Source organism: Talpa occidentalis, unplaced genomic scaffold (assembly GCF_014898055.3).
Source record: "Talpa occidentalis isolate TD23 unplaced genomic scaffold, MPIMG_talOcc4v2.1 talOcc4.14, whole genome shotgun sequence".
In the NCBI taxonomy this organism is placed as follows: Eukaryota; Metazoa; Chordata; class Mammalia; order Eulipotyphla; family Talpidae; genus Talpa; species Talpa occidentalis.
In genome coordinates this window covers 81529632-81553072 of record NW_023601433.1, presented here as the reverse complement: position 1 = coordinate 81553072, position 23441 = coordinate 81529632, and the positions used below count along the sequence as shown (strand labels likewise).

Sequence of the window (23441 nt, the reverse complement as noted above, 5' to 3'; positions counted from 1 at the left end):
AGTAAATAATAAATACTGCGAAGAAGCTACAACAGGCCAGTGTTACAGTGGGTCAGGAGGGCAAGAAAAGACCTCTAGGAGGAAGTGACATTTGAATGAGGGAGCTAGCCAGAAGGAAAAAGCATCCCAGGGGCAAGAGAACAGCCAGTTCAAAAACTCTGGGTATGTCTGAGGAACAGAAAGGTCATTGTGACTGGAGGGACTAGTTAGAGAAGAAAATGGGGTTGGAAATGGGTGACCCTCCAACAGGCAAAACCTATAGGCCATGAACACAGTGGATTTTAGCCTGCTTGCAATGGAAGCCATTGGAGGCTCAAACATTTTCTATTCCCCAAGCAGGACTGATAGTTTGACAGTGGGACAGAATACATTAAGATCATAACTGTCCTCAATAATCCCAAAGACAAATCAATGAGGGGCTAATCAGAGATTTGGGGTGACAGAGTCATATGTGTACAGCTACTCACGATGCCCCAAAACTTATTCTCGGGTGCAAGGCATCTCATGGACTACTGACTTAAGTGTCTATCCTATCCAGGGTTTGGAGTCTCTGGTAAGCGTCCCTGAGCCGTGTGCATACCGTGGAAGAAGAGGGAGGCACCTGCTTTCTCTGGGAGCCAGCGGTCACTCCCTCAGGAACCCTGAGTGCCCACGTCAGGGGTCATCAGCATGGAGTTCTGAAGTCCATGTGGCTCCTCAAAGTAAACCAGGTAATGTGTCTCCCTGAGAATTGACATCTTCATTACCATCTCAGGAAATGTGAGAGCTGGGAGGAAGCTTGGGGTGTCACCACTCCCACCTTCCCATTAACAAGTGGGGAAGCTGAGGCCACAGAGAAGTTACTGATTGGTCCAAGGTCACACAGTAGGTTAGGGCAGAGTCATTCTGCAATTTGGGCCTCCTAACTGCAGGTCCACAGCTCACTTCCCCTCATCCAGCACCTCTTCACTGCACGGTTCACTGCTTTCTCCTCTCTCGAGAGAACGTCCTCCATGTCTGAGTCTTCAACATCCTTATCTGTGGGGTGGGGTGATTATGCTTTCTTCACGCAATGGAATGTTAAGTTGAGGGTTGAATGGCGTAAAAGATCATCGTGTGATTTGGAAAATGTCAGCAAGTTCGGGGGATCTAAGACACAAGGTTGGCTTTCTCACAGTTCCCAGGGCAATCTGACAGTAGGGAGATTTTGGGACCCTGGCTCACATCCTGCATTCGCTTTCAGGTTTTAAGGAAAATGCAGAGACGTCACAGCAGCAACACGGATAACGTGCCACCTGAAAGGTAAGCTTCCCCGGGTTTGATTATAGCTGAGGATTCTGGCCTTCAGGGGGTCAGAGGCAGCCCACAACTAGGTCAAATAATACCGGCCTCTTGGGGTAACTTGTTGGAAGAGCCAAGGAGACCTAGTTGGAAACAGCTTTGCACAGCAAGGGCCTTACGCTACTCAACACGTGATGACTGGCTGTTGTCTCTATGGTTATTCTCAAAGCGGTGTGGCCAGAGCTCCACTTGACTCTTTTCTCAAGGATTGTACCCATGGGGTTTTAATTATGGACGTGACTGGGGGGAAACATGGAGAGCTAACACTATTGAAAGAAGACTTGTTACTCATATTTTCCAAGAAAGGGGGCAGCCACACCACGCTGGGCCCTATGGGGAAGGACCCCAGCTCATCAGGAGGCAGTAAGGAGCGAAGGGAAACCGTAGGTTTTCCCTACAAAGCAAGGCAGAACGGGGAAACAGTTCAGGATTGGCTAGTTTGAGTAATGTTAGTGGACTCTGGCTTTTAGCAGTGATCCCTGTTGTCTGGTACCTGGCTCTGGGGGTTGGGGGTGGGGCGGTGACTAGCTATGTGAGAATTAGATGAAAGAGGTGGTTGGGGGTATGGGCTCTGGATCTCAGGGGAGATGGAAACAACTTTGGCTGTTAATTTGGTCCTATAATTAGTAGATGCCAAATATACAAATACAGAGTCTAAGAAAACACAGTTAAAACACTCATGAGCTACAATTCTATCTAGTTAAGCCCAAGAGAGAACACGCTGTGGGACCTACCCCCGGGTGGTGACAGCCTCCCACCCCGCCTCCTTGCTGGCACAGACATCCAAGGAGCAGGCAGCCAGGCTCACCCTCCCTCACATCCATTCTGGGCTCCCTGCAACCCTGACGTTGACTGCAGAATCAGAGAGTCCACCTGCCTCAGCACTGGGGCTAAGTTTTGCATCAGGCCTGTCTGTTCCGCAGAGTAGATTACTGACCTTACGTTGGAGACCAGTGGCCAAAATCCAGCCCAGGCACTTTCCACCTAATGCTGCCTTCGACAAAGAACTTCATCCTGAGCTTCTGTTTCCCCACCCATCAATGGCAGATAATAAAACTCAGGTGCTTATGAATGAGTGCGAAAATACACAGACACAGCCTCCAACATTGAATCAACAGGCCTGTGCAAGCTACTCCAGCCTCTGATGACAGCGTTGCTTGCTGTCTGCTCTAGCAGACAGGAGATCTTTGGGGGCTGAGCCCATGGCCGTAAAACGACAGCCGCTGTGTATTTAGTGCACCCTCTGTACCAGCCTCTCAGTAGCCTGGCAGGGTCAGGATGACTTTTATCACTGTTTTTACCAAAGAGGAACCTGAAGCTCAGAGAGGGAAAGTAAATAACCTAAAGTCACACAGCCAGGAAGGACCCTAATCTATTCACTCCCCACTAAAGTCTGTGTATTTCAGCTGCCTCCTCTAGCTGGGTCCATTCTCCTCCTGGACTGCCTCACACACTAGCCCTTAAGTGGTTAAGTTAGAGGCACAGCCTCTGATCCACCCCCCCTCCCCCAAAGGAATATTCTTTCCCGATTAAGCTGAAATCTCGGCTGGGTACTGGGGAGGCCAAGGGAAGGGGGACCAACTATAAAAAGCCCTTGGGTGGGTTGAGTCTTCCCGGTTGTACTGAAGGCCTCCTGAGTCTGGGAAACTCAGCATGCTGGTGAGCTCTGGGGTGGGGGTGGGGGGGTAGGATGGCTTTTCAAGGCCCTCTGGGGGGCCAGGATAGAATGGGATGGGCCAGCACCTGCCAGGACTCTGCTTTCTGAGCTCAGTTCTTGGAGTGCAGAAAGAGCTCAAGACCCTTGGGGACCATAGCCATGGTGGCAGTTGTTGTTGTCACAATTAATATCGTCATTATTATCCAGAACCCAAGGGAATAGGACCACACATTTCTTGGGCTTTTGGAGCCAGTAGGGATGGGCCATGGAAGGCCGGGGAGGGGATAGCCATCTTCAAGTTCCCTCCCTTGCACTGGGGTTATGATTACTTGCCCCAGGGTCAAGTTCATGAAGCCATGGAGGCCAACCCCGAGTCTTTTCTAGACCAGCATCTCCCCAGCTGGGTTGCACCAGTGTGCTGAGAGATGTTAATAGGTTTTCCATGGCAAAAAGGAATTCCATGGTCAAGTAAGTTTAACAGTTGCAGGGCTGCATAGAGCCTCCAGCATGTGCTCCTTCATTCTGTCAAACAGTATTTATTGTGCATGTGCTGTGTGCTGGGTCATGCTGGGTAGGAGAGATTCAATGAGCAACAAATAATCATGGCATTTGATGTCATGGACAGTCTGAAGGGCTGTTTTCAGTACTGACGGTACCTTACAACCACCTGGGGACTTTGAAGAGATAAGGATGTCAGGGCCCACCCCCAAATATTTTGATTCAGCTGGTCACAGTAGGACCATGGTACCTCTATTTTTGAAAAGTTTCCCCCTAATGATTCTAATGTGCAGCCAGGTTTGAGAGCCCACAGGTCTTGAGGAAGAGAGAAGCGGTAAAGTGACCATGTGATCAATCCCAGGCAGGGGAGGTGAGGGCAGTAGTAGTGGGGACTGTCTGGGGTGGTGGGGGTGCTCCACCAAGCTGGGATCTGATGGATGGACCTTGTTTACCAAACTGGGATGGGGTAAGGGTAGGGATGACATCCCCAGGAAGGGGACAGCCTGTGCAAAGGCACTGCTGTAGGAAGCCCCCTTGGAATAGGACCAAGCCCTTGGGGCTCTACTGTTTTCACTAAAGGTGTGGGTGGAAGCTGCCACTTTTATTACTTGTATTTGTTTGCTCGGGCTTCTGTGACAAGGTGCCACGGACTGGGGGCCTTCAATAGAAAAACATTCTCTCCCAGCTCTGGAGGCTCCAAGTCCAAGGGCAAGTTGTCCGCAGGGCTGGTTTCTCCTGAGGGTGTCTCCCTGGTTGCCCACAGCGGTCTCCTCCCAGTGTCTTCATGTCATCCGCCCTGTGTATGTGAGTCAGCATCCAGATGACACCAGTCATATTGGACTAGGGGTGGCCCAAATGACCTCATCTTCACGTAATCACCTGGAGAGACCCTGTCTTCAGATACCGTCCCATTCTGAGGGACTGGGGCTTAGAGTTTCAACATAGAAATGTGGGGAGGCACAATTCAGCCCCGAACATCACTGATACGGTTATTCCCTCGCCCCCCTCCGCTGGGGTCCCATCTTTCTGTGCTGCTGACTTGGTGGGGCTTTCTCTTCCCTGGCTGGTCCAGAAATCGCAGCCAAGCGCTCAGCTCTGAGGCAAGTGTGGATGAAGGCGGCGTCTTTGAGAGTCTGAAGGCAGAAGCAGCCTCCCCGCCAGCGCTCTTCTCCGGCTTATCTGGCCTCCCCGCGGGCAGCCTCCCGACCACCCCGTTCCCGTCCAGCCTGGTGCTGGGCTCCGCGGCCAGCGGTGGGGACGTGTTCATCCAGATGCCGGCATCGCGGGAGGAAGGGGGCGGCCGTGGTGAGGGGGGTGCCTACCACCACCGCCCCCCGCATCACCACTTCCACCACAGCAGCCACCGCGGGAGCTCACTGCTGCAGCACGTGGGCGGCGACCACCGTGGGCACTCGGAGGAGGGGGGCGATGAGCAGCCCGGGACCCCCGCCCCGGCCCTGTCCGAGCTCAAGGCCGTGATCTGCTGGCTCCAGAAAGGGCTGCCCTTCATCCTGATCCTCCTGGCCAAAGTGTGCTTCCAACACAAGCTCGGTGAGTCCCAGGAGATGTAGGGTTACAACCTGGGACTCTCCCGTGCCCCCTCAACACGCAAGAAAGGGGATCTTCAGTCCAACTGCCAGGAGAAGGCGGTAGAGAGACCCTCTTGGGGCAAAGTGCTTAGGAATATGGGATTCTGAGTCAGACTTCAGTTCAGATCCTGGCCATCCAGCAGGTGACTTCAGAAAGTCACTCACCTCTGAGCCTCAGTTTCCTCATCTGTTCAGTGGGACAGAAGGGGGACACGCTGTGATAGCAGCTACTCAGCTGTGTGAGGGAGTGGCATGTAATAACTGTTCACACGTGCTTGGGTCTGAACCCCACCTCAGCCCCTGCCTAGATGTGTGATGCTGAGGACTTGATTTAGCCTCTCTGCGCCTCGGTCCATCATCCCTAAATGAGAGTTATAGCAGTAGTTCCTGAGACTGCCGTGGGGTTAAATGAGTTAATATGTGTAAAGCACCTGGCAGGAGTAGGTGCTATGCAAGTGTAGGTTATGTTCTTTATATTCGTTTTTAATACATGTAAAGTAGTTGACATACAATCTGGCATATAGCAAGTACTCAATAAATGCTACCTGTGACATTGGAAAGTAAAATAACAATTCATAAATGCCATGCCTGACATACACACTTGACATTCAGTAAGTGGCTTCTGCATTAACATGGCTGGTTACTGTTATTAGAAGTTGCCGCTGCTTCCTACAGACTCACTGGGCTACTGCTTCAATCCTGTGGTAGGAATTTCTTCATGACCTACTGTGTCCTTGAAGACGCTAGGCCATCTTCTCTTAGTTGCCCCTTTCTAATGAGTTCCAGCCGACTCAGCTCATTCTCCTTCTGGGGGTGCTGTCATGTCAGTCCCTTTCAACTTCTAGAAATGAAATCTGGAGTGTCCACCCCTTCTGGCTTTGCATTCCAGCTGTCCACTTAGTCTTACTGTCCAGTGTGGCCATTTTCTTTTTCAGTTGGCAGGTGATTTGGTTTAATCCAAGAGTGTAGAAGCAGGGTTGTGGGCTATTCCATTCTATTTTGTATGTTTTCGATGAAGAAATCACAGCTTTTGGGAAATTGAGCTAGAGGAATACCTGGAGTCCATGTGCAGTTAAAAGAGTCGCCAAACCCCAGGCATGAAGGGCCCTGAGGTTGCGTAAAAGCAGAGTTCTATGTACGGGCAACAAAAAGTAGGATTTGAAATGCCAGGCTCAGAGAATTCCAAAATTGTAGGTTGGCAAATTATGGAATCAAATTCAATTCCGTTCCCCCATCTGCTGAGGTCATGTTGTCTATCAATCAGGATTTTTCTCCTGTAATGTTAAACTTTAATTCCTGATGGAGTGTGGTGTGTAATGAAAGCGTGTGCTCTCGTTACAAATAACGTATCTCAGATACTGTCTCACTGCTAGAAGTTGGAGCTCATAAGCATTATGAAGTAAGTCCTGTTCCTATTTTGTCTGTTTTATAGATGAGAAAACTGGGGCTCAGGGAGGTGGGGTAATGAGCCCAGTCTCAGAGACCAGGCAGCAGAACCTGGATCTGACCCCAGGTATCACCAGACTGCCCGGCCCATGCGCCTAACCCAGTTCTATAAAATCCCACAGTGGCCTCCATTCTGTCCCAAGTCAGAGGCTAAACTCAGAGTGGCCCAGCATTCTGAGCAATTTCCATGGCAGCCCAAGTCTCCCAGAAAGGGGGTTTTCTCTGTCTTATGTGATTACCCTGTCAATTCTTGGGGATCAGAAATGTGTCTTTAAATGTTGCTCATGGCCCCTGGTGGGCCTGGGGCCAGGCCTGGAGTCTGAGCGGGTGGTGTCCCCTCCTCTGTCCTGCAGGCATTGCCGTGTGCATTGGGATGGCCAGCACCTTCGCCTATGCCAACTCCACGCTGCGAGAGCAGGTCTCTCTGAAGGTGAGTCTCCATGCCTGTTGAGCTGCCATGACTAATGAACCCAACCTTAGTGGCTTAAGTGGCTTAAAACAACACAAATGTATTATCAGTTCTATAGATGGGAAGTTTGGGGTGGCTTTCTCTAGCCTAAGATCAAGGTGTCCACAAGACTCTTCCTTCAAGAGGGTAGGGAGAATCTCTTCCCTTGCCTTTTCCAAGCCCACCTTCTTTGGCTCGCAGCACCTTCCATTTTCTTCCAGTTGGCACTGTTGCACTTCTGTGGCCATCCTTCCACATCCCCCTCTGACTGTCCGCTTCTCTCTCCCTCTTCCACTTTTTGGGATCCTTGTGATTATATTGGGCCCAAATGGATAATCCAGAAGATTCTCCCCATCACTAGGTCAGCTGACTAGCAACCTTAATTCCCCCTTCAAATGTGACCTAACATAGTCACAGCTTGCAGGGGTTAGGATGGAAACATCTTTGGGTGGCCATTCTTCTACCTGCCACCCCAGGCTATCCCCAGATAGAACAACGGCATCTCCCCCAAAGCGCCCGCCCAGTCTTATTCTCCTGATACTTAGCCTTTTAGCTCAACCCACCCTCAGGTTTGCTGAGACATACAGCTGCACCACCATTGTCCCGAATGCCCGCGTCTACCTGCTCAGTCCTGTGCCCAGTACAGCCATGCCCTTTGCACACCTCGTCTTGCTGATTCATCCCAGCAAAATCATTCATATCTCATTTTCCCAATAGGAAAGAGTCAGTCAGAGACACAAGTTCCTTCCCTGAGGTCACACAGCCAGTATAGTGGCATGAGGATGTGAACCCAGGCTTTAATCCTGGAGCCCATGCTCAGCCCAGGTTCCAATCCCAGTTGCTACATCCACCTGCAAGCCCTCAGACAGGAAGCATACCTTGGGGATCTCAGCATCAGGTGCTGCCTCTGGAGAAGCCACTGTTCCCGCCATTCATTGAGAAGATTAAATGAGACCGTGCATTGCAGGTGTTTAAAATGGTCTTGGCATTTAGCAAATATTTAATCAAGCTATTTCTATCAGGTGCATGTGATCCCGTGACAGCCACCCATCAGCTTGCTCAAAAGCATGTGGGCCTTCATGGGGCAAGGAGGGCAGCTCAGTTGCCACTTAACACACGAGCAGGTTTAGGCCCAGCGCTGGGCATGGAGCCAGAGGTCCTTCCTGACCCTTAGCCTCATCTTCATGCGGACCCCTTTCTGCTGCTGTCGGAACAGCAGGTAGATCCACTCCACAGTGGGGTCCTTTGGGCCCTGGTCCCGCTCAACTGTAATAGCATCTGAACGGTGCCTGGACTTGCATTTTAGGGCCAAGTTGATGCCAGGATCCACAGTCGGGCTTCTAGCAGCTCCTTGAACCATATGCAGACACAGGAGATAGGGTGCCTGTCTGTGCATATTTTCTGTAATAAAGTTTAGGAGTCGTGCTGTCCTGCTGGAGAAGTACCCCCTTTGTCCTTCAAAGTCTGGCTTCTCAGGCGTCCTCCTGCTCGTCCACCTTTGGCTGGGATTTACAGAGGATAAAGCTGGAATCTATTATTTATTGGGGTAAGAAAGGGCTGCCTCGTGGATTAATCACATTGATGAGAGCAGTTGGTTGTTGGTTGGAGGTGGTTTCTAGGGTCGTTAACCTTGACCGCTCCTGAAATAATGGGTGGATGGAGATGCATTTATTTTGTCTCCTCTATGGAAATGTGCATCGTAACAGTGTGTGGGGTGCTGAGCTATGTCTGCAGACAGTGGAGCATTTACCGAAACCGCAGGGAAGGTTACGCTGGGGAAAGTTATGACCTCATCTTATTCCAGCAATGCAGCCGCCCTGGTCCAGGAAAAGATGAGCTTTTGAGAATCAGCGGCATTGGGGGTCTGCCTGCGTCTCCTAGGGCACACGGGCGGGAACATGACCGGCTCTGCGCTTTCTCCAGAAATTTTCTACATTTGCTGTCAGGCCAAGAAGCTGCTGGGAAACAGCAAACAGAGATAGTTTTCCTGGGGGCTAAACAGAAACAAGTCTGGAGAAAGGAAAATGGATTGTGAAAGGCTTCAACGGCCATGTGCATGAACTTGGATTTGATCCCGTAAACCTGGCTCTGCCTTTATTGAATTGTCAACCCGGGCAGTTGCCAAGAGGACCATGGTAGAAAAAGTCAGAACAGAAGTTTCCAACCTGTCGATCTGTATCAACTGCTGAATTGTAAAGTCTGAATAATAGGTGCCACCATTCAGGGAACTGAAATCTGAACCTGTAGCAGACAACATTTTACTTGTATGCATTTGACTTCATTCTTGCCAAAACCCTCATTTTCAAATGAGAGCACTGAGGCTGAAAACATGTGCCCTGGTGGCACAGGGGTTAAAGTCTCAGCGCTATCTAGCTATCTCCAGCCTCTGCAGAACAAATTCGATCCCCAGCTGGCCAGGGAGCTGACCCACATGGCGCGGCAGACCTCTCCTGTCTCACCCACTGCTCCCCTCAGCAGTGTATTTCAGTAGATCCACCTGTTCTGCTCCCCGCTCTGTCTCTGGTGAATCCCATCACCCTTCTCCCCCACCCCCGTACCTCTGACCTACACCCCAGTTCTTGTAGGCATAAATAAATAAAAATAAATCTAAAAGAAAAAGATGTGCCCTGAGCAGAGTTACTTAACCTCTCTGTGCCTTTGTTCCTTACAGGAAATGTGAATTAACATGAACTGCATGTCAAGCACTGTCCTAAGTGTTTCATGTACATTAATTCTCCCAAGTCTGAGACCTATACATGATATAACCATTTTACAGGTGAAAAAAGGAAAATACAAAGAGTTTAAATAACTTTTCCAGGATTAGTCATCCCCCAGGTAATAGGCTAAGATTGGATCCTGGACCATACAGTTCCAGAATCCATGCTGCTAACCACATGCTCTCCTGCCTTTCTGGATAATTCTCCAAGCAGGTTTCAACTTTTCTGTCACTTCTTCTGTGATCATCCCTTGGGTTCCAGCATAATGGGAAGAAGTCAGCTCCCTTCCCTTCACCATTAACCCTGCTTCCTCCAAAGTTTTGAGAAAGGAAAAGTTTGTTGCTTATCAAGGAATATTCCAGAATGTTCTGGCATGTGCGTTTTTGGCAGCATCCCCATGAATCTCTTGCTTCGTTTCCAGGAGAAGAGGTCAGTGCTGGTCATCTTGTGGATCTTGACCTTTCTGGCAGGGAACACCCTGTATGTGCTCTATACATTCAGTTCCCAGCAGCTGTATAACAGGTGAGCAAGGGATTCTGACCTCTAGTGGGAAATGGCAAGGGTGGGGGCATTCTTTGTTGGATTTGGGATCTATGACCCCTTCACTTGGAACAATGTGCCAGCACCACGCTATAGCTTTCCAGTTCCCCACATATGTGATTTTCTATTTTCTAGCAGCCAAGTAGAAGATAGGGGGAAAGGGGTATGAAATTGGGGGAGTGCTGGCCAGTGAGGGCACAGGGTGGAAATCTGAGCCAAGCTTTCAGATCCCATACATCTGTTTTGAAGATGGACTTTGAGGAGTGAGTAGTTTCACGACTTTCTGGAGCCACCCTGTAAAAGCAGTTTGGGGAGTTCATTCCAAGGCATCACTGTGCAGCTCACACACATTAGCTGTCCAGCCCAGAATGTCAAGGTCCTGGTGGACAGTGTAGGAGGTGGAGTTTCCCAGAATGTTGGATGAGTTTCCAGCTCATGCCATTCTCTGGGCGTGATCACACTCACAGGCTCAGACCTCTATGCCCGCATCAAAGCAGGACCAAGTCAAGCTGGCAGCCAGAAAGAGAAGGATACAAAGTGATTAAAAAGAGGCAGAGCAAATTAACAGTACTGAGACTTCTTCCTAATGGATGTGAGCAGTCTAGAGCATGTTGGTAAGTGATGCCAACAGCCATTACCACGTTTTTCCGTTCCAGTGACCCAGCAGGTATCGATGTCCCCATTTCACAGATGAGGAAACTGATGCTTCATCCCAATAGGTACCCCATACCCACAAGCTTGAGTCTTCCCAGGATTTGAAGTCTGATGACCAACCTCAGAGGGTCTTAGTCCTGCCACTCACCAACCTTGTGCCCTTGCCAAGTAATAGAACTTTTTAGAGCCTCCCTTACTTGCCGCCTTTGTGAACTCAGGACCAAGTCAATTCTTGCTATAGCCACTGGACGGCCAAATGTTATATGTACATAAAAAATATTGAGCACCCTAAGTCATTAGACACATCATTACCACATCATAATTGACGTTATACCTCTGGAGGGTGGTGCTTACTGAGCAGCAAAGCTGGCAGTAAAATATACCCGTCCATTGAAGTTCATATATACTTTAGAAATAAGTGAATTATGTGGTTACTCTGGGGAAACCACTTTTGCACGCTTCTCCAAAACCAAAAGCAGGAAAAACCATGAAGATGGTAGACCCAGAGCAGTGACTACCGCATGTTTCTGAGATAAAAGTGGAAAGTGGAAGGTATCTACTCATCAGAGTGATAGAGAAGCAGAAGTTGGCAACACCCACCAGAGCTGCAAGAGCCCCAGGGAAGACAGGAGCAGAGCCAGTGAAGGGAGCTCAGGGCTGCAAACCTCCCTCCGAATTTTAACGTGGGTGGCCACCCAAACTTAGAGGCCAGGACTCCCACAGAGACAAGACTGGGATGTAGAAGGACGCTGGGAGTGTGTAAGAGATTGCCCAGAGAGATTGTTTGCATGATTAGCCCTGCTATAATTCTTTAAGGATTTTTATTATAATTAGAAGTAGATTATTTTAAATAAAAGCAAAAAAAAAAATTTTCAAGCCAGTTTGTTCAGAGGATACTACAGCAAGATGTCAGTTTGCCCCTGTTTCTGCCAGCCTAGCAGAGTCCACTACGTCCTCACTGAGTGTGGCTGCTGGGGTCTTGGAAACTGCAACTTTAAGCAAAGCATTGTGTGATGAAGCCAGGTCCTCAAATACCATTTTATTCAGCATCAGCCAGGATTTTTTTATTCCTGTCGACATCATCTTGAAATGGCATTGAATGACATTGCGGAATGTTGGAGCATTCAGAAAGCACCCTCTCCGTTTCCTGCTTCCACAGAGGCAGGTAGGACTCGGGCTGGCCTTTTTCGGAACCTCTAATTCAGTGGAAAGAAAAGAGGGGTGCACAGAGAGGGTGCTGATTCTAATCCTAGCACCACCTTCCAGCTGAGCTGCCACAGGCAGGTGATTCCACCTCTCAGCACTCAGTTTCCCCAGCTCCAAATGGGATGATCATAGTACCCACTTCGTGGAGTCTTTGGGAAGACAAAATGAGTTAAGGCATGCCAAAGTATGTAGAGTAGGGCCACGATGCTATAAAAAGCCAAGATGTTTTTGCTACTATTGTTATTATGAATAACATTATTGTCCTCAGAAGTGGCAGAGAACAGTGGTGTTCACAGTGTGGTCTGTGGACCTGCGCCAGTTTGAGAACTGCTTGTCTGTTTCCAATGAAGTAAGCACAGAATTGAGTGTGAGATTAACTTACTTGGTCACCGATGGATGAAAGGGGTTAGGTTAATGCACTCCCAGTAGCTCTGCTGCAGAGTGAGGATTGAGAGCGCTGATGGCAGGCAGGAACCTGGATTCAAATCTGTCTCTGTCCCTTAATAGCTGTAGGACTCTGTATGTTACTTTTCTTCTATGTGCTTCAGTGTCCTCATCTGTAAAATGGGGTAATACAATCTTTCTCATAGAGGTGTTTTTTTTTTTAAAGATTTATTTATTTATGCATACAAGATCTGGGGTACAGACCAGAGGTGCGGGGGGTGAGAGGATTCACCAGAGACAGAGTGGGGAGCAGAACAGGCAGATTGACCTAAATACACTGCTAAGGGAAGCAGCGGGTGAGCCAGGAGGGGTCTGCTGCGCGATGTGGGCAGCTCCCTGGCTGGGGATGAAACTCGTGCTGCAGTGGCTGTGGACAGCTTCATAGGCTGTGTCTTAATGCCTTGTGCCACCAGGGAGGCCCTCATAGAGTATATTTATCATCATCTTTGCTGCATGGTGGGGTATGCAGTATGTCTATTATCTCGTCCAGTCCTGCTAGTAACACCAAGAGGAAGGGAATGATTCCCATTTTATTAATGAGAACACTGAGGCTTACAGAAGTAACATTATTTGCACAGGATCCAATAAATGGAGAAGCCGAGATTCAAGTTCAAGGCTGACTGATAGTAATACGCATATGTGTATCATGCATCCTGATTTCGGGCACCTTTATTTCACTTCTCCAAACTTCAGTGTCTCATTATAAGGTGGGAATAAACAATTGCTCACTGCTCAGGACAGTAAGTAAGGAGCTTAGTGTCTAGCACATCAGTTTCCTTCCTCTCTCCACTGTCCTCCCTGTTACACAGTGTTGGCCAGTCCTGCTTCCCTCCTTCCTTACTTCCTCTTTGCTTTTCTTGTGAAACCTGTTGTAGACCTATCAGACTGGAAGGGACCTTAACTAGTGATGCTCCAGGCCAGTCTCATCATTTAATGCTCAAGGGAACTGCGACTCAGAGAGGTCAAGATACCATCTGAGGTCACCCAGCCAGTTAGTAACAGATCAGAATTAAGACACAGATGTCTGACTATCCACTTCAATACTCTGCCTAGAGGTGATGCTTCCAAGACTCCCAGGGTGAGTAGTGCGAAGGCCAGTTCTCCTAAGGGAGCATCCTGACTCTTTGACTCCTCCCCCCACCCCAGCCTCATATTCCTGAAGCCCAACCTGGAGACACTGGACTTCTTTGACCTGCTGTGGATTGTGGGGATTGCAGACTTTGTGCTGAAGTACATCACCATCGCCCTCAAGTGCCTTGTGGTGGCCCTGCCCAAGATCATCCTGGCCGTCAAGTCCAAGGTAGGCACTGGCTGTGGCCTCCAGGGAGACTCAGTCACGTCGATCATGCAGGGATTTCCAGGTACCTTCTAAGGGAGAAAGGAGTGGTTGTGAACAGAGCTGATGTCAGTATGTAAAATAAACAGAACTTGAGGTAGGAAATGTGTTATCCACCTCTTGTAACTCCTTAAAGCTGAGCATGGTTGTCTTATCACTGCCTTCTTGTGACACCTCTGCTCTCCAAGTGTATTTTCTGAGTTTCATTGTTCAAAGTTGCCCCTGATGTGGTTTTTCACCTACATTTCACCTCAGAGAAGAGAAAAGCATATTGATATGTTCTGTGTCCTGCTTCTTATGGGGGCTTTTTCACGTCAGCATGGTTGAGTATCAACTCCATTTCCAGTCATCTCCTCTCTCTGAAGTCCTGACCAAGAACTGTTCTCACAAGCTTCATGTTCTAGGGCTGTCTAGGAACCTCAGGGAGAAGTTTCTGAATGGTCTGCTTCCGCGAGTACCTGCTCAGGCCTCACTCCATTGGAGGAGAGACGCAGTAAGCCAGTGAGGGGCCAGGAGCTACGTGGCCAGAGGTCATGTGCCTTGAGCAGGAGTAGCTTATAGCCATCAGCTGCCTAGTCTGGGTGAGCCAGCTCCTGCTAGTGGACTCAGACCCCAACCAACATAGACACAGGGGGTATCAGTCTTTCTCAAGTATTAAGAAGCCCCTCCCCATACCCAGCTGGAGCCATGCCCTGGCCATACCTGGCTGGGGAGGTGCTAGGACTGAAGCCAGCATGGGGGACATGGCAGAAGCCCCCACTTCTTAGTGCATGTTGGCTATGGGATTTCAGAGGGTCCAGGAGGGGCAGGAGAGGCAGAACCCTTACTGGAGTACACGATGGCTGGTGCTAAATGATCCTTGGGAACAGATGGTCAACCATGAAGCACTTTCTGCCTGTTCTCGCTAGGACCAGAAATAACAAGTGTGACAGCAAATGCTTGCAGGGCATTTACCATGTGGTGGCTACAGTTCTACATCCTCTATATGCATTAACTCATTGACTCATCCCCACACCCCCAGGAAGTGGGTACTGTTAGTCCTACCATCCCATTTTCACAGATGTGGAAGTGAAAGCACAGAGAGGTTTGATGACTTGCCCAAGGCCACACAGCTAGAGGTTGCCAAGTTGCCACCAGGCAGTCAGGCCCATGACTCTTGGCTTCATGCTGTGATCTCAAGAGAGATCCTCCACTTAAACAAGAAGGGGTTTGGACATGTTCACTTCTATAAGAGAAGGAATCTGGTTGGCCCAGTTCACGTTTTGCACCAGCCACTTTATAGTTCAGTGACCAATCAGTGGGCTGCATAGGGTCATGTGCCACCTCTTACCCAGTCAACAATCATCAAGAGGAAACAGGGTCAACTGGGATAAAACATGGCTGCCTGAGGTGGGGGCACTTGCAGCAGGGGTAGGGTTGAGGAGCATCAGATACTGACACAGCAGACAGATTTCCAAGAATGAACTCATGCTCCCCCCTGAAGCTGGGGCCTCCTTGCTATTCCGGAGCCCAGAGATTGAGATCTCCGTCCGTCCCCTTGCTCAGGTCAGCAGCCTGGCAGTTGCCTTGGACTCTTCCTCTTCTTTCCTTGCTCTTCTAGCCGGTAACCAGGTTCTGTTCCGTTTCCCTCCTGAGTTTTTCTGGAATCCACCCTCCCTCCACATCTCCACTGCCACCACCCTAGTCCAGGCCACTGTTGGACCAAGGTAGTCTCTGTGTATCTGCCCACTCTGATCCCTCCAGTTCATTCTCTTCCCTGCAACCAGAATAGTCTTTTTAAAGAAAACAAATGTGCTCATCCCCACCCATCACTTATACCCGAATTAACCCTCCAGGGATGCCCACTGTGCATAGGACAAAGACCACACTCCAAGCCTGCCCAGTCCACCCTGCCCACCTTGCCAGCCTCATGCCACACCGCTCTTGCTCCCCCTCCGTGCTTCTTCCCCAGCTCTTCCTCCTGTCTCAGCCCTTCTCAGCCCCTCCAGACCACAGAGATGCTGCTTCTCCAAAGGGTGCTCATCCTTCAAACCTGGACTCAAAGTCACTTTTAGATCCTGCAGACAAGTCTTTTACCTTCACTGCATGTGACACTTTGTGATTCCCCATTTGCGTGATTACTAGATTCACTGCTGTCTTCCCACTATCCAGGAAATCCATGTCGTCCATCGGTCTAGCCTCAAGATCTCGCACTGTGTAGGACTCAGTAAACAGAGAATGAGCGACAGGCCAGTGGAGCAGACTTAGATACAACTCCTGCCTTATGCTTTCTGGTTGATAACCTACAGACGGCAATAAGACAGGAAACCCTTTCAATACCCAGTGAGGACACATGCTGTAAGTCCAGGCATGTGAGGAAGCTAGTTCAGCATCGACTGCCTGGAATACTGAAAACGAATAATAACACACTGCAATTATTGAGTACTGTGTACTGAGCCAACTGTGTACCAAGACATTGTGTATCTGTCAGAGCCTCTGGCTTTCCTCTGATGCAGGTGCGGTTACTCTCGCTCATGGATGAGCACATGGAAGGTACAGAGGCCAGGCAGCTCCTCGGAGTCACACAGCCCGGGGCATCACAGTTTCAGGGCCCATGCTGAATCTCAAAATGGAGTGGGAAACAGGCAGTTAGTGGTTCCTCATCACCTGGTACATTCTGAATTCCTGCTAGATTCTTCTCCATGTCCTTGTCCATCAGCAAGCGTAACCATATTCCATCAGAGGAAAGCCAGAGGCTAAAATAGGTACACCGATGTCTCAGTACACGGTTGGCACTCAACAACTGCAGCTTGTTATTGTTAGAGCTCAGAGAGAAAATGTTTTGTCATCTTTTTATTTTTTTTTAAGATTTATTTATTTATGCATACCTCTGGGGTACAGGCCAAAGGTGTGGGGGGTGAGAGGATTCACCGAGAGTGGGGACAGAAAAGGCAGATTGACCAAAGTACACTTCTGAGGGGAGCAGTGGGCGAGTCAGGAGAGGTCTGCTGTGCCATGTGGGTTGCTCCCAGGCTGGCCGGGGATCAAACTCGTGCTGCAGAGGCTGCAGACAGCTTCGTAGGTTGCGTCTTAACCCCTTGCGTCACCAGGGAGGCCCCTTGTCATATTTTTAGACGACAGACTGAGTATCCATGTCCTGAGGCTGCTATAACAAATTACCCCAAATTTAGTAGCTGAACACAGACCTTTATTCTCTCACAGTTCTGGAGACCACATTCCAGAATCAGCGTCCCAGCTGAAATTGAGTTGACAGCAGGGTAGCTCTCCCTCCACCTGTTTGTGGGGGAGGGGGAGGTGTTTCTTGCGTCTTCCCACCTCTGGTGGCTGCTGTGTTCCTTGGCTTGTAGCCACGTCTCTCCACCTCCGGTTCTGTGCTTGGGTCACTCTCTTTTGTGTGTATGAAGTTTCTCTCTGCTTCTCTCCTGTGAGGGTATAGGCAGTTGTCTTTAGGTCCTCCTAGATGGTTTCTCCCCCTGCAATAGCCTTCACTTAATCATGTCTTCAAAGGCCCTTTTTCCAAATAAGGTCACATGCACAGGTTGCAGGGATTAGGAACTGCTATCTCTCAGTGGCCATTATTTCTCTTAATATCCAGAAACTGAGATAGAAATAAGATGATCTGTCCCCAAACACCCAGCTATCCACGATTGATCTAGGTAAGAATTCAAGTCTTCCAACCCCCAAGGCCTTGGGCTCGTCGGGAGATGATCCAGGTGCCAGAGTCCTGGGCCATTCCTGACCCTGCCACCTTCCAGCCACAGGGCCTCAGGTGAGTCGGTGTTCCTGAAAGCGAGTCTCCCTGTAAGAAATCGAGATGCTAATAAAACCCTGCATGAGCCTCAGAATAAAAAGACAATGTATGCAGATCAAACGAGGGGCAGAATAGTCATTTCCTAAAGAGGAAGCAGGCAAGACTGTGCATTCTTTTCCACCTGTCTGGCATCCTTGCTCATCCCTCTCTCCTGCCCACCCCAGTCTGTCCCCTGTACATCTGCCAGACCCTGCCTCTTTCGCTGCTCTGCACGTGTTACACTCCCTGGTCCCATCCAACATGTGGTTGATGCTCTTCCTGCCCCATTTCCTAGCTGAACAAACTGAGCGCTGAGTAACAGCCTCCTGGTGGGCTGGCTGCCACCCTGTCTCTCACCTGCGGCATCTGCTGAGCCTTCTGCCTCAGAGGCCCTTCACATTTCTTGTGCCTCAACTATTCCAATTCCTTCTGCAGGTCACAGCCTCTTAGAAACCTTCCATACCCCTCCAGGCTAGACATGGTGCCCCTACTGAGGACTCCCACGGTACCCTGTACTCCCAGCACCAGCACCCTGACTAAGCGCTTGTTTAATTGTCCGCCTTCTCTGTTTGATGGTAATCTCTGTGGCAGCAGGAAGTGAATACATCTAGATTGTTGGTTGATGAATCACCAGCACCTAATATGCACCCAGAAACATGTAGTGGATGTATATATTTATGTATTCATGTATGTATGTTTGGATGGGTGGATGGATGGATGGGTGGATGGATGGATGGATGGATGGATGGTTATGTAGGTAGATGGATGCATTGGCTGGCTGGCTGGCTGGCTGGCTGGCTGGCTGGCTGGCTGGCTGGATGGATGGATGGACGGACGGACGGACTGACGGACGGACGGACGGACGGACGGATGGATGGATATGTAGGTAGATGGATGAATTGGATGGCTAAATGGGAAGGTTGGTGGATATGTGGATAGATGGGTAGACAAGTGAATGGGTGGATAGATGAATGCAGGGATAAGTGGATATTTGATGGAGGATGGATGGGTGGATGGACAGAGAGACAAGAGGGTAGATGGGTAAGTGGCTGAGTGGAGTGTCAAGCCAACTATACTAACTCTCCCTACTTCCCCTTTAGCAATAGTGAGAACTTTGATTCCATTCTCAGCTCAATTCAAATCTTTTGTGTTTGGTAGGTGTCCAAACCCCCTGTCATGAAGACAAAGAAATCCACAAGGCAAAGTTGTACTCACTTCTCTGTGCTACAAAACCATGTAGGGAGCCTCAGAGAAATCTGGCAGTCAAACTAATAATAGTAAGCATGCTGAATATTGCTGAGCAATTATCAAGAGCCAGGCAATGTGTTAAGCAGTGCCTTTTGTTCAAAAAAATATTTTTTGAGCCAACTCTGTGCCAGGCACTGTTCTAGGCACGAGGGATATATCAGTGAGCAACGTGAACAAATATCCCATCCTCATGGAACTCATAGTGTACTGAAGACCTTGTCTCATTTCATCTTAATCCTGGGAGGATAGATGCAGTTTTTCCCAGAGCAGAAACTGAATGAAATAACTTGCCAAAGATTTCAAGTCTTGTAGTAACAATAATCACAGCAGCAAAAACCAGCGTGGAGTCAGCCCTCGTGTAGGGTGGCACTGCTTAAGCTCATTTCCTTTAGGCATCTGTCCTCCAGCAAGTGCTATTGTTGTGTTTTTTCATATTCATGTTATATAACATTCATATAACATAACATATAAGGTATCATTTTAAAGTATATACTTTAGTGCCACTGGGTATCTTCACAATGATGTGTAACCATCCTCTCTGTCTATCCCCAAGACATTTGACTGCCTTTGCAGTCACCCCTTATCCCCCCAATTTCTGGCAACCACCTTTCGGCCTTCTAGTTCTGTGGATTTACCTATTCTGGGTATACGATGATAAATGAATCAAATATCGTGAAGTCTTTTGTGTGGGACTTTTTTCACATGGCATCATGTTTTCAGGGTTCATCCACGTAACATGTGTCATCAATTTGTTCCTTTTTATGGCTGAATAATATTCCATTGTGTGGCTAGACCATCATTTATCCATTCATCCAACAATGGGTATTTGGATTTCCACTCTTTAACTCTTATGAAAAGTGCTGCTTTGAACATCCATGTACTAGTATCTGTTATTACACAGTTTTTTTTTTTTTAAGCAAATACCTTAGAATTGCTGAGTGATATGGAAACTTTATATTTAACTCTTTATATTTAAGTTTATATTTAACCACAGTGGTGATACCAGTTTATATTCCTCCCCTGTTTTCCAAGGGAGGAAACAAACACAAGGAGAGGTTAAGGAAGTAGCCGAAGGCCACACAGCAGCTCCAAGTTATTAGGCCCCACTCAACTCCCATGACAGTTCCTGGGATGGGTGTGGGAAATTCCTCAGAATCGATCGAGGAGTGGAGTCCCCACACACCATCCACATGTAATTCCCCCTGTTTCAGGACATAGCCACCTCACCTCTTTCTCCTTCAGACCGGCATTGCTGGGGACAAGGGGGTGGGGAGAGACCCAGCACCCCTTCCCTGCACCGCCGAGGTGGCGGCGACAGTTATTAATGCCTCGCTGGCAACTGTCCAGCTCCCTTTTTCTGATTATTATTATTTTATTCAGCGAGATTAATGTGCCAGGTCAGAGCATAATCCAGGCTGTGGAAAGTGATGTGAATAGTCTCCTCAAGATAAATTGCGGGCTTGGAAAAGGTTCACAGCCTTTTCTTGCCTGTCTGAGTGCTCTCCCGAATCCTCATCAATCCTTGTCTGAGGACAAGAAAAGGACAGGTCTTCATTTGCAGCTGGGGGGTGTCGAGGGGGAGAGCACATCTGTCAGGGACCCCTAATGGCTCACGGCACAGATGCTCTTTCCTGCCCTCCGCGCCATCCTCTGAGAGGGTGGGTTGGTTTTGAATATTGTGATCATTATTCTGGAAGGGCTTTCGGTGTTTGGGTGAACTTGATGGGCCCACGGTCCCTGACGTGCAAGGCTGGGTGAGCCACGAGTTCCCACATGCCTTCTGACACCGTGGGTCCATCAGGAATCTCGGTCATCTGGGGCCCCTGGGAGAACGTGTCCCCTGGTCATCATGGGGTTCCCCATGGCAGCCCCTGATCTGCAGCCTCAGCCCCAAACCATGGTGCTGACCAGATGTGTAGAGCGGCTGCTAATCTTTCAATCCTGACAACAGACATAATCCATGCCTCTTGGTTTGGCCCCATCTCGCTCCTTCCCACCTCTCCAGACTCCATCTCCTGCCCCCAGTACCCCCTGTACCTTCCTCCTCAGGCCCTTTGCACTCACTGCACCTCAGCTGGGTTTTCCCCTTGGTGCCCATGCTGCCTCCATCCCATCTTCAGGCCCCACTCCAATGCCACTTGTGCCGAGAGCTTGTCACTGCCCTTTGAAAAGAGGTTGTCCCCAGCACGCATTCATGCACCGCCTTTGCATCTCCTTCCTGGCCTGAAGCCATACCTGAGATGATGAGATTGTTTTATACTTATTTTCTGTCTCACAGAAAACACACAATGTGTTATGGGCTGTGGGAGGGGTCTCATCTGATGACCTATTGTGGGGAGCAAATGCAAGCCTGCTGCCCCCCACCATCACACAGCTCTCTGCAGCAGTGTCTTTCTCTTTCCCATCCCACTGCTGGTATCAGGGCCTGACTGCTCACAGGGGCAATACTGGACCCTGAGATTAGAAAAAGGAGCAAGTCACCATCTGAACCTTTGTCCTGTCACTCCTTTCTCTGCAAATGAAACTTGTTCTTAAACCCAAACCTCCTAAGGAAGGCAGATCTCTTGTCCCAGAAACATACACATCATATACCCACTTCCCATCAACAGTAGCAATCATTAAAAGCTGACTTGTCCACCTTACTCCTTCACTTAATTAAAATTCAGTACTCAGGGCCCAGGAGTCTTGGGCAGTGCTGTCCAAGATGGCCAAAATGGAAGTGTGGGCAGGCTGGGCCCCTACAGAGGTGCTGGAGAAGAACTCACTTCCAGACTCATGCAGTTGTTGGCAGAACTCAGGTCTGTGTGGCGGGAGGACTGAGGTTCTGTTTTCTTGCTGGCCATTGGTGTATGGGAACTGCAGAGGCCACTCTCAGCACCTTTAACCTTCTTCATCATCCAACCAGAAATGTTCCCACGCTTCCCATCCCCCCAACTTCCCCTTTTGCTTTTAAAGAGCTTGTATAATTAAATTAGAAGCATCCTGAATAATCTCTCTTGATGAATTTAGGGTCAACTGATTAGTAGCCTTAATTCCATCTTCAGAGTCCCTCCCATCGTGTTCTGTAACATATCCAGGGGTGATGTCTCATCCTGGTAACGGTCCTTTGAGATAGGTGGGAAATTTGGGGGGCTGTCCAACAGGTGACCTCCAGGGGTGTTATGAGGATTCAATTATACATCTCATAGGATGCAATATATAAAAATTCACTTTCTTTATTTCAACAGTTGAATTTTTGTATTGTGGAAACTGTTTGAAAACTGTGTTTTAAGAAAGGCTTCTTCTAAGGACACTTTGGACAGTTGTGAATTTCTTAGCCCTCTTTGACTCATAAATTCTGTAGTTCTCCAGCCCAGGAAGCTGAACCGTTTCCTGACCCTTGAAAATCAAGGTTCACTGCACTTAAAGGTAGCAAAGCTAGTAGTTCAGCAAAAAAAAAAGGCAAATAAGAACAGTTCAAGTCTCCCAAGCTTTCTCCGTTTGTCCACATATAAAATGCTTTATTTGCATGATTTCATTTGGTCCTATCAACAGTTCTGTGAAATGGGTACTTCTATTCCCATTCTGCAGATGAGAAACTAGTTGTCAGAGGCATGCAGGAAGGCCACGCAGGTATGGCGTGGTGGGGGGGCATGCAGGTGGGGAGCAGCAAGTCCCCTTGAGGCATCTGTAGCTGCTACTGAAGATGTTAATTCTGTCTTCACCATCAGAGTCACTGGAACAGACAGAAAGCCAGTAATTACCTAATGTTTATCGTGCTTTGCCATTTTTCAAAAAACTTCCATCTCTGTCATTGCCAAGAAGATTCTAGAGGATGTAAATAGAAAAAGAAGCAAGACAGTGTCTTTTTTTTTTTTTTTTTGGCACTGCATACAGTACAAACTCTGAAATTAAACTCAAATTCAAATTCTATCACCACCGTCTCTTGCCGCGGACCAGCACAGCAGTAGACGATGAGGCCACCTCAGGGTTGAGAGAAGCGTGCAGGGTGGTCAGGGCGTCGGCGAAAGAAATGACACACAGACACACTTCAAGAGTGAAAATCTGAGTGTAATTTTCTTTGAGTTTGTGACCAGTATATGTATGTTTTCCAAAAGCACAGGAATGAATATCAAAGAAATTAGCTTGCTCATGGGCTCAGTCTATCACCATCAGGGAGGTGATCTACATAACAAACAATGACCATTATAGAAGAAAGAAGGAAGTTTAGAAAGACAGATAAGGGATTAAAGTTTGTAGTTCTAGAAAGACGGGATAAGATTTTTAGCATTCTTGTAGTGGTTCTTGGTGGTCGTTCTCTTTTGATAAGCTTCTGCCTTTTCAGGGAACTTCCGCTGAACTTCCTCTGCTTCAAGCTGTTCTCCCGCCGCGCGCTGGTTGCCCAGCCGGATCTAGGGACCGTGGCGAAAGCCATTCCTAAAGATCACTGCGGGGGGAGGTGCAGCAGGTAGGGTTTTGCTGTTCTCCCCCTGCGTGCTGGTTGCCCAGCCGGACCTAGGGACGGTTAGCCCTAAAGGTCACTGCAGGGGGAGGTGCAGCAGTCTCTGT

General features: G+C 48.8%; 1 protein-coding gene across 4 annotated transcripts in view; it reads left to right on the top strand.

Annotated features, from left to right (window-relative positions):
• Window positions 1–23441, top strand: part of RNFT2 (ring finger protein, transmembrane 2) — a 63074-nt gene that overhangs the window by 1126 nt on the left and 38507 nt on the right. For all 4 annotated transcript variants that reach the window (XM_037511102.2, XM_037511099.2, XM_037511101.1 and 1 more), the window contains 6 exons: window positions 539–710; window positions 1223–1281; window positions 4548–5026; window positions 6864–6940; window positions 10097–10197; window positions 13666–13819. In XM_037511102.2, coding sequence (XP_037366999.1) covers window positions 687–710; window positions 1223–1281; window positions 4548–5026; window positions 6864–6940; window positions 10097–10197; window positions 13666–13819 — 894 coding nt within the window. In that variant the 5' untranslated portion in view covers window positions 539–686. The remainder of the gene's footprint in view (window positions 1–538; window positions 711–1222; window positions 1282–4547; window positions 5027–6863; window positions 6941–10096; window positions 10198–13665; window positions 13820–23441) is intronic.